The 13223-nt window shown below is 43.2% G+C and overlaps 1 protein-coding gene and 1 long non-coding RNA gene across 7 annotated transcripts in view; one reads left to right on the top strand and one right to left on the bottom strand.

The window, feature by feature from the left end:
- LOC147817808 (uncharacterized) overlaps positions 1-13223 on the top strand; it is a 251195-nt gene that overhangs the window by 212775 nt on the left and 25197 nt on the right. The window lies entirely within an intron of this gene.
- Positions 1-13223, bottom strand: part of samd12 (sterile alpha motif domain containing 12) — a 101321-nt gene that overhangs the window by 63652 nt on the left and 24446 nt on the right. For all 6 annotated transcript variants that reach the window (XM_023429087.2, XM_023429085.2, XM_023429086.2 and 3 more), the window contains exon 3: positions 8964-9093. In XM_023429087.2, the coding sequence (XP_023284855.1) occupies positions 8964-9093 (130 nt within the window). The remainder of the gene's footprint in view (positions 1-8963; positions 9094-13223) is intronic.

Genomic DNA, 13223 nt, shown 5'->3' with positions numbered 1-13223 from the left:
TGACATACATCAGTGGTTTGACAGCAAGTCTCCAAACAATCCTCCCTCAAATGTCAGTCAAACACTGCGATGGGAAACACCCCGCCAGAGGCCTGAAGCTTAGACACTGTTCCCACAAACATATCCAAAGGGAGTTGTATCCTGTTTTGAAAAATGGAGAATTCAAATGTCAAATGGACTTAAGGGGGCTAATTGTACATTTTATCTGCCGCCGAAAGTGGTTTGTTGACGGGAGTGGGTGGTGGAGACTGTTGCTCGACAAGAGCTTCGGCCATGGTTGCGTTTACAAGACAAGAATGCGCCCTCTGAGCACTACGTCTTCATGGAAGACCGGAGGCAACAGTGAGTCGCATTTGGAAAGTGACGAGACGGACCAGCGCATGCTAACCAGCTAAGAAAGACGCGACGGGGACAAGAGTTAACACTGGCGTCGTTTTCAACTGCTGGAGACAGCTCCCGGTAAATAACGGAATAAAGTTTGATGTTGAACTTGCGAAGTCTGGTAAGTAAACAGCTGTTAATGCTAACGCTGGCTATGTAGGAATAGCTGAAACTTACAAACAGCTCTTTTAAATGTATATGCAACTAGAATAAAAGTCATGAGGTATAAAGGTGATAAAAACAATGTTGGGTATGTTTTTGGAGTCTTTAATGACTCTCCAGGACCCCAAACAGAAAATTAGGGTTCATGAAACCTTCCGGTTACGATTAAGGACTGGTCATGAAAACCATTTAGCGTGAATGTTTAATTCACTAAAGTTGCCATTGAGATTTTAATAAATCAGGTCTGATATCTGGCTCCGAACAAACTGCCAGTTCTCGGTGGTGGGTGCCAACGTGCCGCTTCTTCCGCTCGGCGAGGCAGTATCAGCAGGGTGGAACAGCTTCTGTAAGGAGTCCAAGCTTTCACTCTCTTGCCCTGCAGTTCTGAGTCATTGGCATCGACAATCCCACCAAGCCTCAGCTGGGAATTTTTCAAACCACAATTAATACACTGAGCAGTGTACCATGGCCATGAGGAGAGGAGGAGGATGAGGAGGAGGAGGAGGAGGAGGAGGACAGGACAGACAGAAATTGATCAAGGGGAAATACATGAGGTAAGTGAGGGAGAGACACTTGCATAAAAGTTGAAACATCTCAAAGTGTGAAAAATAGTGAATTTGCTGGAAGAAGGCACCGCAAACAATGTCAGCTTGGTCTTTTGCTGCATGGCTAGTTCTATACACTTACAGCACTATGATAGTGCACAGCCTCATTTGGCAGGTCGATGCAAAATTATACAAAGGAGACATAGCAGAAAATCATTAACTCCTGACCCAAAACATATACTGCACACACTCACAGCGACAGCGTTGTCACTTTCTCACTTAGCAACAGGGAACTTAATGTGGGCATGTGTATAATTACTGGCTTTTTTCAACTCTATTCACTTACTCTATCTGTGGTTCTGCCATAACAGCTTCTTTTACCAGAGGAGTGGTTGGATTCATCATCCTCTCCTCTCCTCTCCTCTTCCTCATCATGCTTGACAAATTTAAGCAAATTTCTGATACCTCTGCAAAATAAAATGTGAATCAGTATGTGTTTCCATCAACAACCTACGTGTGAACAGTTCACCAAGGCGTGACAGGATTACACGATTCTCTTGCTCCTACAGTCATTTAAAAGGGGGCCCGTGACTGCAGTCCAGCAGTATAAATATTTGGTAACCATCTTGGACGATAAGCTTAGTGCTGGTGCCAACATTGATTTTATTTATACAGAGGCAAACCAAGATTGAAGAAGAAGATTGTTCCCCTACAGGAAACTTAAGCTCCCAGTGGAAACCTGCGTGCAATCTCCTTTGTAAATACATGCGTGTAAACTGCGCACACGTTTGTGTGGGAGCTGCCGTTGCTCCCGGACACTGCAGTGGGTGCTGTGGACGAATCTACAAAAAACACACGAGAAGAAAAAAGAAGGAAAACTTGATATTCTCCCTATGTATCTTGTCTTTATAACTACATTGGTTATCCTGAGTTTTGGAAGGAGATGGTAGAGAGGGAGTCCCACAAACCAACGAACCAATCATCAACAAGGATGTCGGTGCGGCTGCAGACTGCGATGTTTCACATTTCAAGAGGTTTTCAAATGTGCTGGGTTGGTGTATTTGTCGAGCCTTGAGTGAGAAGCATGCAACAGCCTCAGGATCTTAAATTTAGGCAAGTCTGCGTTTAAAGTTTCTATACTTCCTGCTATTAACAATGGCTGAACATATAATCCCAATATTAATGAAATCGCAATGTGGCCAAGTGTCATGTGTCACAACATACCGTAAATGAAGCATTGTGGTGCTACAGAGATGCCTCAGCCTACAAATCATATTCTATAGATGTTGTTTTGTGCAGACCCCAGAAAAAGTCACATTATCATCATTTATATATATTTTTTTTCAGGAAAAAGGAAATGGAAAAATGACCATTCCCACTAAAATCACGACTCATATCGCAATATCCGTCAAAATAATTGCAATATGTTTTGGGTTTTTTTTGCATATCGCTAAACTATGGTGAAAGAGGAAAGAGTGATATGGTTCAAGGCCACCATCTGGACTGGATATGTATACCCCTGACCTCTGCTCTTTTTATACATTATTCTGGGGGTTTTAAGGTAGAATGACCATGTGTGTCAACTCTCCCAAAAATGTTCTTTCTAATTTTGTAGATATTTTTTTTTTACGCACAAATTGAAAATGTGACTAAAAACAAGCGGGTAATAATCTACTGTTCTTCCTATAGCAAACCAACCTACGCGCTTGTCTGTTTTCCCCTGTACACACCAGAATACACCCTCCCTCTGTCTCTCAAGCCTCCCCTGCTTCCTTCTCTCTCTCTCCTATCTCACTGCTTCTTCACTCAGCTTGTTGACTACCATACTTATCTGCCCTCCTGGAGTGAGGTAAATAATTTCCTCCCCTCTTTCTGTAAGGGTGGGGACGGGGGGGTGAGTGGATCCAAAATGCCAGGAAGATGAGCTGCTCCTGCTTTCTCTGTTCACTGAATATTTCTCTACTTCACATACAGCACGGGCTTCCTCCATCTCTTTGCTGTTCATATCCACGAGTCTGTATTTTAGCAGAGTTCTATTGTTGCTATACTAAATAATGTATGACAAGCTATATTGTTCTGAATGCATTTTTACACACAAACCAAATATGGGTACACTTTATACACGCGTGCTTTACAGAAACACACTGATGTGCACACAAACACATTGTCGCTGGGAATTAGATTAATGAGTGGGGGGTGAGCAGCAGCGTTGGGCTGAGGCAGATTAATCTCCAGCTATAGCCTGGCACAGGCTACCACAGCTTTGATGAATGGGAGCTTAAAGTGTATCTGTATGCACACACACACACACACACACACACACACACACACACACACACACACACACACACACACACACACACTGTATAGTATGCAGACCCATCTGACACAAAAGTATACACCCATGGACACAGATCCTGCAAGAGTCCATTTCATTTAGCAGGTTCGGGGGCTAAAACGGCTAATTTTCACTGTGTGTGGGGCAGCCATGGGTAAAAAAGAAAAAAGCCAGAGAGTTAACCCTCCACTCCCTACAACTTCTAAAATGGTTCTTTTCAGCCCTGACATGTTTTGGCAGCTGTGCTGGAAGCCGACGATACAGTGCAAGAATGTATTCTACGATTACTCCTCCTCAGGTAAATCTTCCATACCAGTCACACATAATTCTCAAATCTCCCGCACAGCTGTGCGCCCATATGTGTGTCTTCTGGGGATAAATGTCACCGAGCTGCATCTGGCGAACTGCACTCCACAAACCTGCACTACACTCTGTCAAGCACAGAATAACAAGTGAGGTAAGTGTTGAGCGCTGGATAGTGAGTGTACTTCTTGCTGCCATATGCAATAGCATCCCCTTCAAGAAAGAACGCGGGATAACAGCATCGGATTCAACTAGCTGACGACGACAAAACACAGCAAATAGTGGCACCGGGCGTATCCTTCACAGGTATTTACTGTGATATGGCACAGTTTGGAGTCCTTAAAGTAAATGGGACTGATTGTCCCAGTTGCTCGTAGCCATCCAGCTAAATGGCTACTGCAGCCACTGAGCACCTGTGTGCTAATGCTATTCCACACTGTAGCAGAAGAGGCCAGTTATGATCCTATAGGGTAGAGAACACGGTTCAGTCTTAGTAATAAAGCTAGTCCAGGCAGCCATAGAGGGAGAGAGAGAGAAACACACACACACACAAATATACACACCCACACAGATAATAAGCTGCCTAAACCCTCCACTTGTCACAGCAGCAGTAGCCTCACGCTGATTTCATCACTACTGATCTATTTCAGTTTGCTGATCATTATACTGCACCTCTGTTGGTTAGCCACAGCTAACAACCTGTCGACAGCTCACTGGGACTCTAACACTGTAGTATTAGTACAGACTACTGAAATCACTATCAGGTTCATGGAGCTAACTAGCCGTCCTGAGTTAACTACTACTGACTGACTGCAGATAGCTAATATCTTGTCATAGGTGGAAGAGATCACGATAATCTAATGCGCAAACACTGAGGCTGACCCTCACTAGTAATACATGTGAGATCTTTTAGACGCTTTCAGCTGAATCATATTGAAGACATGATGGGGATGAGACAGGTTGATTTCTACTAAATCTCAAATTTCCTTTCCATCATCATTACGACTGGCTCACTGGGGGACATGGCCTGTAATGTCTTGAATATCAAGAGTCATCTTACTGGCAGGTTCAGGCTTTTCTTATTTTTTCGTGTGATGACAAAGGCAGACAGTAGTTGAGTAACATAAAAGATGGGAATACAGTATCTTTATTTGTTCACGATGGATGTATTCTATATAACGAGTCATAACTACACACTTAACAGCCCTACTGCGTGTCATTCACAATCTCTGAAGACTAATTTCCAAACCCTCCATATGGAGAAACAAGGACGACATTTTGAAAAAATCCAATTGGAAGAACAGTAATTAATTTTATGTTACACGTTGCTATATAATCACCTTGCCAGTGGCATCATTAACCACAATTCCCTCTGTCTGTGGATCAAATTGTCCCCCAAACAACTCATCAGCAACGAGCTGTTTAAATTTCCCCTTTTGGAAATTACACAAAACAATGGCCACCAGTGGAGCTGTTATGTGGCTCGAGAGCTGATATGAAGCCATGTAAGTCCCTTTGACTCGTTTACTATATATGTCTGTTCCTCTATTACACAGCAGCACTTTTATGACAGCAGTCTGGTGCCCGCAGAATTCATTGTCTCATCACTCAAGTGCTGTTTAGGCCTGTTGCTGGGCGGCCTCGTTTGGGTTTTTTTTAAATAGCATTTGTCACCTTTCATCCTTTTCTTAGGCTCATCAAATATACATTTTGTACCCAGTGTGAGACCTTCCAGTGGATGAGGACATCGCGACCGGAGGGGGTGGGGGGGGGTGGTGGTGGTGGATGGGGCGAGGGTGGTGGTGGTGGTGGGAGCGAACAAACCTTTACAAGAACTGAGGTGCTATAGTGTGAGCTGCTGGAGACAGGCCACCCTTCATTAAACCACTAATATTACAGGCTATTAATTATTCAGAATACAGGCCTTATGACACCATACATCAGTGGATATTATGAGGCTGGTTATTCATTTATCTGAGTATTCCTGTGTGAGAAGAAAAAAAACAACTGATGCATGGTGGGAGTAGTTTCCATGCATTTTCAGGCCCCAATTCACACTGCACAGATGTCTCTGTTTTTTATCAAACCCACAGTATTTCCAAATTAGGCAGCTGGCTGGCTGGATGACTGGTTACCTAGTCAGCCAAGGGTGGGGCCGAGGGGTGGCACAGGAGCATCTGGATGAGTTGACTGTTGACATTTCTTGTTGGGAAGTCAATCAAACAACCACAAAGTGAAAGAAAAAAACTACAGAGACAGATGCAAAAAGACATTGTGGGTGTCTTGTTCCAGTGTAGAAGGGGTGGGGGACCTTCTCTGGGATATATAGTAGCTATCTGTTGATATCTATTGACAATTATCAGTGCGAGTCTTCACACATTTTTACTAATTTTACTAGTGTTCCCCACTTCTTTAATACTGCCCCCCCCACACACACACATACACAAAACACACAAAAGTTCCTAAACTCATCCCTGCAGCCAACCTCTACAGCTGCATCTAATTCTGCTGTTGTATGCCTTCAGAGAGGCTCTGAATTTCCACAGTGTGATGTAATGGTCTTCTCTGACTCTCAGAAATATAACTTCATCTTGACTCAACCTCTTTCCCTCCTTTTTTCCACCCTCTTGCTTTTGATTACCTTTGTCATCACACCTTTTGAGCTGATTACATCTAAGGTATCAGAAATTGTGTGTTTAACTCATTTATCGTGCCAAGCTATTCTCTCACCAAAAGAGCTTTGTCCTTGTAATTACAACGGATTAGGGACTAATATCTAATTATGCCTTAATATGCTTTAATGCATTTTTAATGACAACTGGGTGTTAAAGTCAAACTCGGCGTTGTCTCTGTTGGGGGGCGGGAGGTGAAGATTGAAAGGAGGAAAGGGTTTCTTGGCAGTAGGCGCTGGAGGGAGGATGGGAAACATTGATTTCTTTGGCTGAGGTTACAGGAGCCCTAGCAGGGAGGCAGCTGCTGCATACTGAAGTCACTCGACGTTAAAATGTTGCACCAGCCCTGATACGCAGTAAAAATGCATTTCCCTCACCACTGTTTTATGTCAAAGGAGGGAGGACACAAATGCCTGTTTGAATTATGATCTGGAATAGAGACCGTTTATTGATTTGCTACTTTATGAAGGGATGACTACATTGCCAAGACAAGTGAAATTGAGTACCGCTGGCAGCCGAAAAGAGGGCTGAATATTCTGTTATGGATGGAACGGACGGAAAATACAGTCAACCAGTCTGGAGAATCGAATGCGAAAGAAAGCAAAAATCGGACCCATTCATGCAGACACACATGAACGTACACGTACCTCTCCAATTTTCAAGAGTCACAGCTAATGTACGACATGCACACGGAACAAACAGATATCCTCAGATGCATGTTTGCACGCATGTGTAAATGTATTCATTCTCTCACCGTTTTGTTTGTCTACGCTTGATTGTGTTCCACAACAATATTCCATTCATCATTTGTTTCCCCGCTTGTTTATTCTAACACGGTGTAGGAACAGAAAAAAAATATATATCTGCATAATATTTCAAAGATTGATTGGGATGCAAATTGCCTTGTGAGCCCAATTGGTGTGGCTTGGCCTGTTTTAATTGGGTTCTGTTAATTAATGCTCGATGTGAAGACAAACTGAATTACTTGCAGGTTTTGTGCATGTCATTATCTCCTAATTGTGCCAGTAGGAAAGCATGTGTGCTGAGTACTGTACGCGCATGAGTGTGCATGCATCATTTGGTTAACCCTTTCCTCTCGTGTGATCCTGGTAAAAAACAAAAAACAAAAAAAAAACATTACACCTTCATAACAAACACAGGCCATTAAGTTAATACACCATTAGGAAGCTGAGTTCTAATGTTTTAATCACTGAAAGACTAATAAGAGAAAATATAATTTATTTACAGACTATAACTGAATGCATCACGCTTGTCAGGAACACTGAGGCATTTAATCCTAAAGTTAGATTAATTTTCTTTAATTAGATATGGACCTCAAGAGAAATTTCCACCACATGAATGACTGGATGGCCGCACTTGACTTGATTCCTCTTCTCTGTGATAACAAATACTGCACGGATATGATAAGAGGAGCGTCTTCAGTTGTAGCCTCTATGAGTCCTTTTTAATTCTGCACATAAGACTCAATTTAATAAACGGCAATAGAAAAAAAAAAAAAAAAAGAACGCTTCAACTTGTATTACACACAGCGGTGCTTGTTCTGTACTTCGAATGAAAAGAAAACAAAATAAAATCTTTCAAATTGGTTCGACTTGAAAATAGATCCACAGTGTAGCAAGGGTTCAGCGAGCATGCAATGAACTGTGGATTATCTCCTGGACCTCTGCGCCGCTGATGAGATATGTGTGAAACTTGAACTGCAGAGCAGCAAGATTCATATTTTCAGACCATTAAACAGAGGATGCTAAATCTCAAAACCCACCATGCAAACATCAGTCAAAATGCATCAAAGGGTAAAACGGGAGCGTGAGTCATTATCATCATTCACTCATCATGACCGCCAAAGCGATTTATCCTGCCAGCCAGTCACTGAATCGAGGAGGTCCTCGACAGCAACAAATAAACATATTAATGTGATCGGTTGTGCTCAAAGAGGAAGAGTGCACGGCAATTAATGGTCGTCTGTTGCTATGCGGACCAGAGTGTCGTTAGCGCCGAGGTGACCTTGAGGAGCCTCGTTAGAGGAGTGATTGACGTGGCAACCGTTGTCAGTGGTGATGCTGACTAGCGGCGAAGGAGCGGATGGACAGACGGGTAGGCCGGGTGGCAGGACCGCAGGGGGGCAGACAGTGGTTGCAGGGTGCACCGGGGATGTTATGAATGAGATCAAGACAAGAAACGGCAAATGCAGCAGAGTTCTAAGAAAGAGACGACCAGTGTCACTGTAAACTCCAGCTGAAAAAAGTTGTTGATGACACTGCACCAATGTCACCGATATGAATTCCTCTAAATAGACCACACAAAGTCATGACAAAGCAAATTACTGGACCTGATAAGAGAGAGATTCTTTATCATGAACGGTTCCGCATAATATTGTTCAAAAATAAACAAACACAACTTCAAGCATCAACCTCTAATCACCTTGCAGCAGCTACAACACAAAAACCAGGTTTGCTATGCTGTAATGGAGCAGATCTGGTTGTTCTACTGCATAATACATGACAGCCGCTGCACAGGTAAGTGCAGGGTGCCAAAAAGTACCTGTGATATCGTGCTGTTTGAAGGAGTCGCTGTAGATCTGGTGCTGATTAGGACAGTGTTTCTTCAGCCACTTGCACACATCCTGTTGGGTCCACAGGGCCACTGGCTTGGACAGCTTCACGTACCCTGGCTGTTAAACAGACAAAACCACACAAAACATTTAGAGACCGCTCTTTTACAAACGTGCTGCACAGTTACTGCTGTTTTACGTGCTTTATGTACGACTATTGGTAAAATATGAAGACACTGTGGATGGACTACCACTTTCACATTTGGATTTAGAAACTGCAGTAACCACCTAATAAAATACTGTTCTTGTTTTTCCACTGATTGGCCTTAATGCAACCATGTGACATCTTTATGGAGATGGCCTTCCAGCTGATGTAGTCATAAAATATTTACTTGCTGCTGTCTGACATTTTCCCTCAAGGATCAATAAAGTATTAATCTTTTAAAAGTAAAAACAAGACATATAACTCCAGGATAGTCAATAAAGAGACACTGTGCTGTACGACTGTATTAATCTTGTATGTTGAGTTAACCCCTAGCTCGCACTTCAAGGTTCAACTGATCACAATCGCACATATAAAATGTAAATATTGAACCCCTGACCGACATTCTCCAATCCCCTTGGCAGAAAGAGAGAGGCAGTTACTTTCTATAATTCTACTTTGAATGGAAAGCGAGGAGGACAAAAGAATATGGACCCGTCCAGATGGCTGGGAGGATGCGGACAATATGTTCAAATTTGGCCCAGTTCTAAAATTTGTTGGTACGATCAAATTGGGTTTCTAATCAGGCAAATCTGCACAGCCTGGCATTAAAGTATCATGGGAAGCTTTAAGTATGAATAAATCAGATTTTGTTTACATTTAGTTTATCTCCCTAAACTGCATTGTAAATATCCTTAAGGCCTGACAAGTGTATGAACAAAGTCCTTTTAGTAGTGTAGTCCTTTCATTGGCAGACTGCTACCTTTAACAGCTCATTATTACCAGCAAATGTTATGTTGTGTTGCACAACTTTTCCACAAGTTCTGCCAATTTTTTGCTTTTAATGTGATAGAGATAGTGAAAGATTGAAAGGAAAGGATTGGGAGAGAGAGAAAGAGAGAGAGAAGGGATGACATGAAGCAAAGGGCCCAGGCTGGTCTCAGACCTGGACCGCTAGCTGCAGAAAGGACTCAGCCTAAGTGGTATGCACTCTACCAGATGAACCAGAACAACTAGTACAAAACAACATAACATAAAAATGGGAAAACCTGAAATGGTGACTTTGCAAAGAAATTTGACAATTACAAAATGAGGAAAACTTTTCACTCAAAACCAAAAATAAAACCAAAAAAAAAAAAAGTCAGGGGATCACTAAAGTCAGTTAGGTTTTAACCCCCTGGGCACCAATAATGCCTGTACAAAATTTCATGGACCAACCAACCAGAGCCGCACCTCTAGCGTCACTAAAAAACACCACCAAACGTCTGTCGTGTGCATTACTGCCCTCTGCAGATGGCAGTAGAGGAAGAGGTGGAAACAATACATAAGGGGGCTGATCCGAGCATTGATCTGTAAAAACTCTGCTTATGTAGTTGTCACAATGTGGAGAGAGTAACGCTCAAATCCAACTGCACAAACGTACGACATCTAACAAGCAGTTTATATTAGAATGCATGTAATAGTACGTACCCGCACTCACATGCACGTGTGTCTCGCACTGCGCTCCGGTTGCAAGATGCCATTCTAGTTTAAATACTTCAACAGCAGGCAGGCGAAAGGCTGCCAAAGAAACGCTCTTGAAAGTGCTGGCAGTGCTTTTTGATTTTGATTGAGGGGCTACTAAAATTACAAACAGAGAGAGGTGATTAAAATTTCACATCCACTCCCCTCCACTTCAGCCTGTTCTCTGGCTGCAGTGTGGTGTGGCATAGCAATGGAAGGCCCCCTCTCTTCCCCACCCCAAAGAAAGCCGAATAACAGGTACTGGCAGCATTTCCTATGCTTTGCCTTCTGGCTCCTTCCCTTCCCAACCCCCCCCTCCTCTCATCTCTTCCCCGTATTCAATCTCGCTCTGTTCCTGTCAGATCTATCACATTGTCTTTCTCACCTCCTCTCCCCATATATTGTGGTTCTCATCTCGCCCATGTCCCTCTGTCTCTCTCTCTCACCTGTTTCTTATTATATGGTACTACCTCACTCTCTCCTTCTCTGAGCCTCTCCACCGCTCCTTCCCACTCACTCTATATCTAGCATCCTAGAGAGACAGAGAAATTGGGGAGGGGCTCTATATCCTTTGCAGATAAAAGAAAGTGACAGACTGCAAAAGCAAGCAGGTAGGCAGGTAGGCAGGTAGGCAGGTACGCAGGTAGGCAGGTAGATGAGGCTTTGGTCTTAATGCAGTTGCTTGGCAGACTGTGTGGATAGATGCTAAATCTGCAGGGAGGGCAGGGAGTGGTATGGCAGGAAGAAACCGCATTAACCATTAAACACATCTCAACTCAATGCTAATTAACCCCGACTAGAAGCCTGAGGCGACAAAAGAGAGAGGGAGGCCAGGATGGAGAAAGAGTGAGGGACAGAGTGGAGAGAAGAGGGAGAGGAAGTGTGTGCACTGAGAGCATGTGAGAAAGGAGAGGCTGGGAGAGTACAACTAGCAGGAGTGAGAGAGGAGAGGATGCTGGGAGTGTGAGGGATGGCTGGAGTGACAGATGAGACACAGGAATAAAGGAGGAGATTAGGGAAAAAAAAAAAAAAAAAAAGCTACTGCTACAGAGTGGATTCAGCAGAGTCTGACACAGGAGACTCTCTCATTTTCCATGAACCCATTTGTGAGTCAATGGCCATCTGTGTTTTACATTCTGCACTGATTTAGCCCATAGCTGTGTTCCTGGAGGCCGGTACAATAGGTGAGCTGGTGCCTTCCTGCCTGCCTGCCAGCCTGCAGAGCCAAAGGGTGGAGTGAAAACAGCAGAGAGAAGAAAACAGGAGTACAATCATGCTCAAAAAGCTGTGTTCAAGAGACTGTGGGCCAATTAGAGATTTGAGTGACAGCACAGGGGTGAGAGGAAAAGCTTGCTTTATTTCTAAGTGGAATACATCTGGGAACAGGCACGCACACACATCCGCACACACATCCACATCCACACACACACACACACACACACACACACACACAGACAGACAGACACACACACACACACACACACGTGCAGCCCAGGCATGCAAAACACCTACGAAAGAAAAACCCATGAATGCAACGAATACACACATGCACACCCACACGCAAACCATCCATTTGCCATATATGCCAATGTGCGTTCAGTGCTGCACTGTCCTTGGGTTTAATTGATATCTGAAAGCCCAGTACAGCTCCCAGTATTCTTCATGTTACCTTAGCAACAGAGCAAGGACAACCTCAAAAATTAAAAGACAAAGAATAAAGCCTTTGGGGAAAAACGCACAACCCTAACATGAACCAGAGTCAGAAATAAACATGCACACATTAACGGCCACAGTGGAGAACTATTACATACATAATGAAGCATGTAATTGCACCAACACTGATAAGCATTTAAAGATCCAATATGAATGTGCTGAGCTAAATTAATCAAGAGGCAATAACATGGCCCCTTTGTAAAGACAGCGTTGGAATGGAAAAGGAGCTGGGAATTAAAAGCACTGAAAAGCATTCCAGACACAAACACCATGTGTCCGACAGTGTGAATTTGGCAGTGGTGTTGTGTACAGCATGTAGTCGTTTCCAAGCAGAACTGCAACCCCCTTGTGCCGCGATTTTCATTCTGTTAGGCTGATTGTAGGGTCAAGTGGCTCTACACTCAATTAAAAATGTTAACTGCAGCAGCAATTAGCACATATAATGACATTGTTTTGTCAATAATTGACTGTACTCAAAATTAAACCGGCCACAAAGACCTCATAACATCAAATAGATTTCAGAGTTTTTCAGTTTTGTTTACTTCCCAGAAATAATTCAAGTTGAACCTCAGCCCTAGATATTTCCCAAGACAATAGAAGTGGGCAGAGTTCATTTATTGTGCAAATGTGTACAGGGGCTATCTGGCAGCACAAGAGCCGCAGCTTTTGTGCAGAACCATTACAGCTGTCGAGCAGCCTTCATTAGGAGCATTATTGTTTGTTGGATAAAAAGTGGCTGTGTTCAGAACAAAACAATCCCGTTTCATTGTACAATCAGCTTAAGAAAAAAAAAAAATCCCACAACAATAGGAGATGTCACACTGCAGAGTGC

This window comes from Seriola lalandi, unplaced genomic scaffold (assembly GCF_002814215.2).
Source record: "Seriola lalandi dorsalis isolate HSWRI2012SDOR001 ecotype SW California unplaced genomic scaffold, Sedor1 jcf7180002054887, whole genome shotgun sequence".
Lineage (NCBI taxonomy): Eukaryota > Metazoa > Chordata > Actinopteri > Carangiformes > Carangidae > Seriola > Seriola lalandi.
This window is presented reverse-complemented; position numbering and strand designations above follow the sequence as displayed.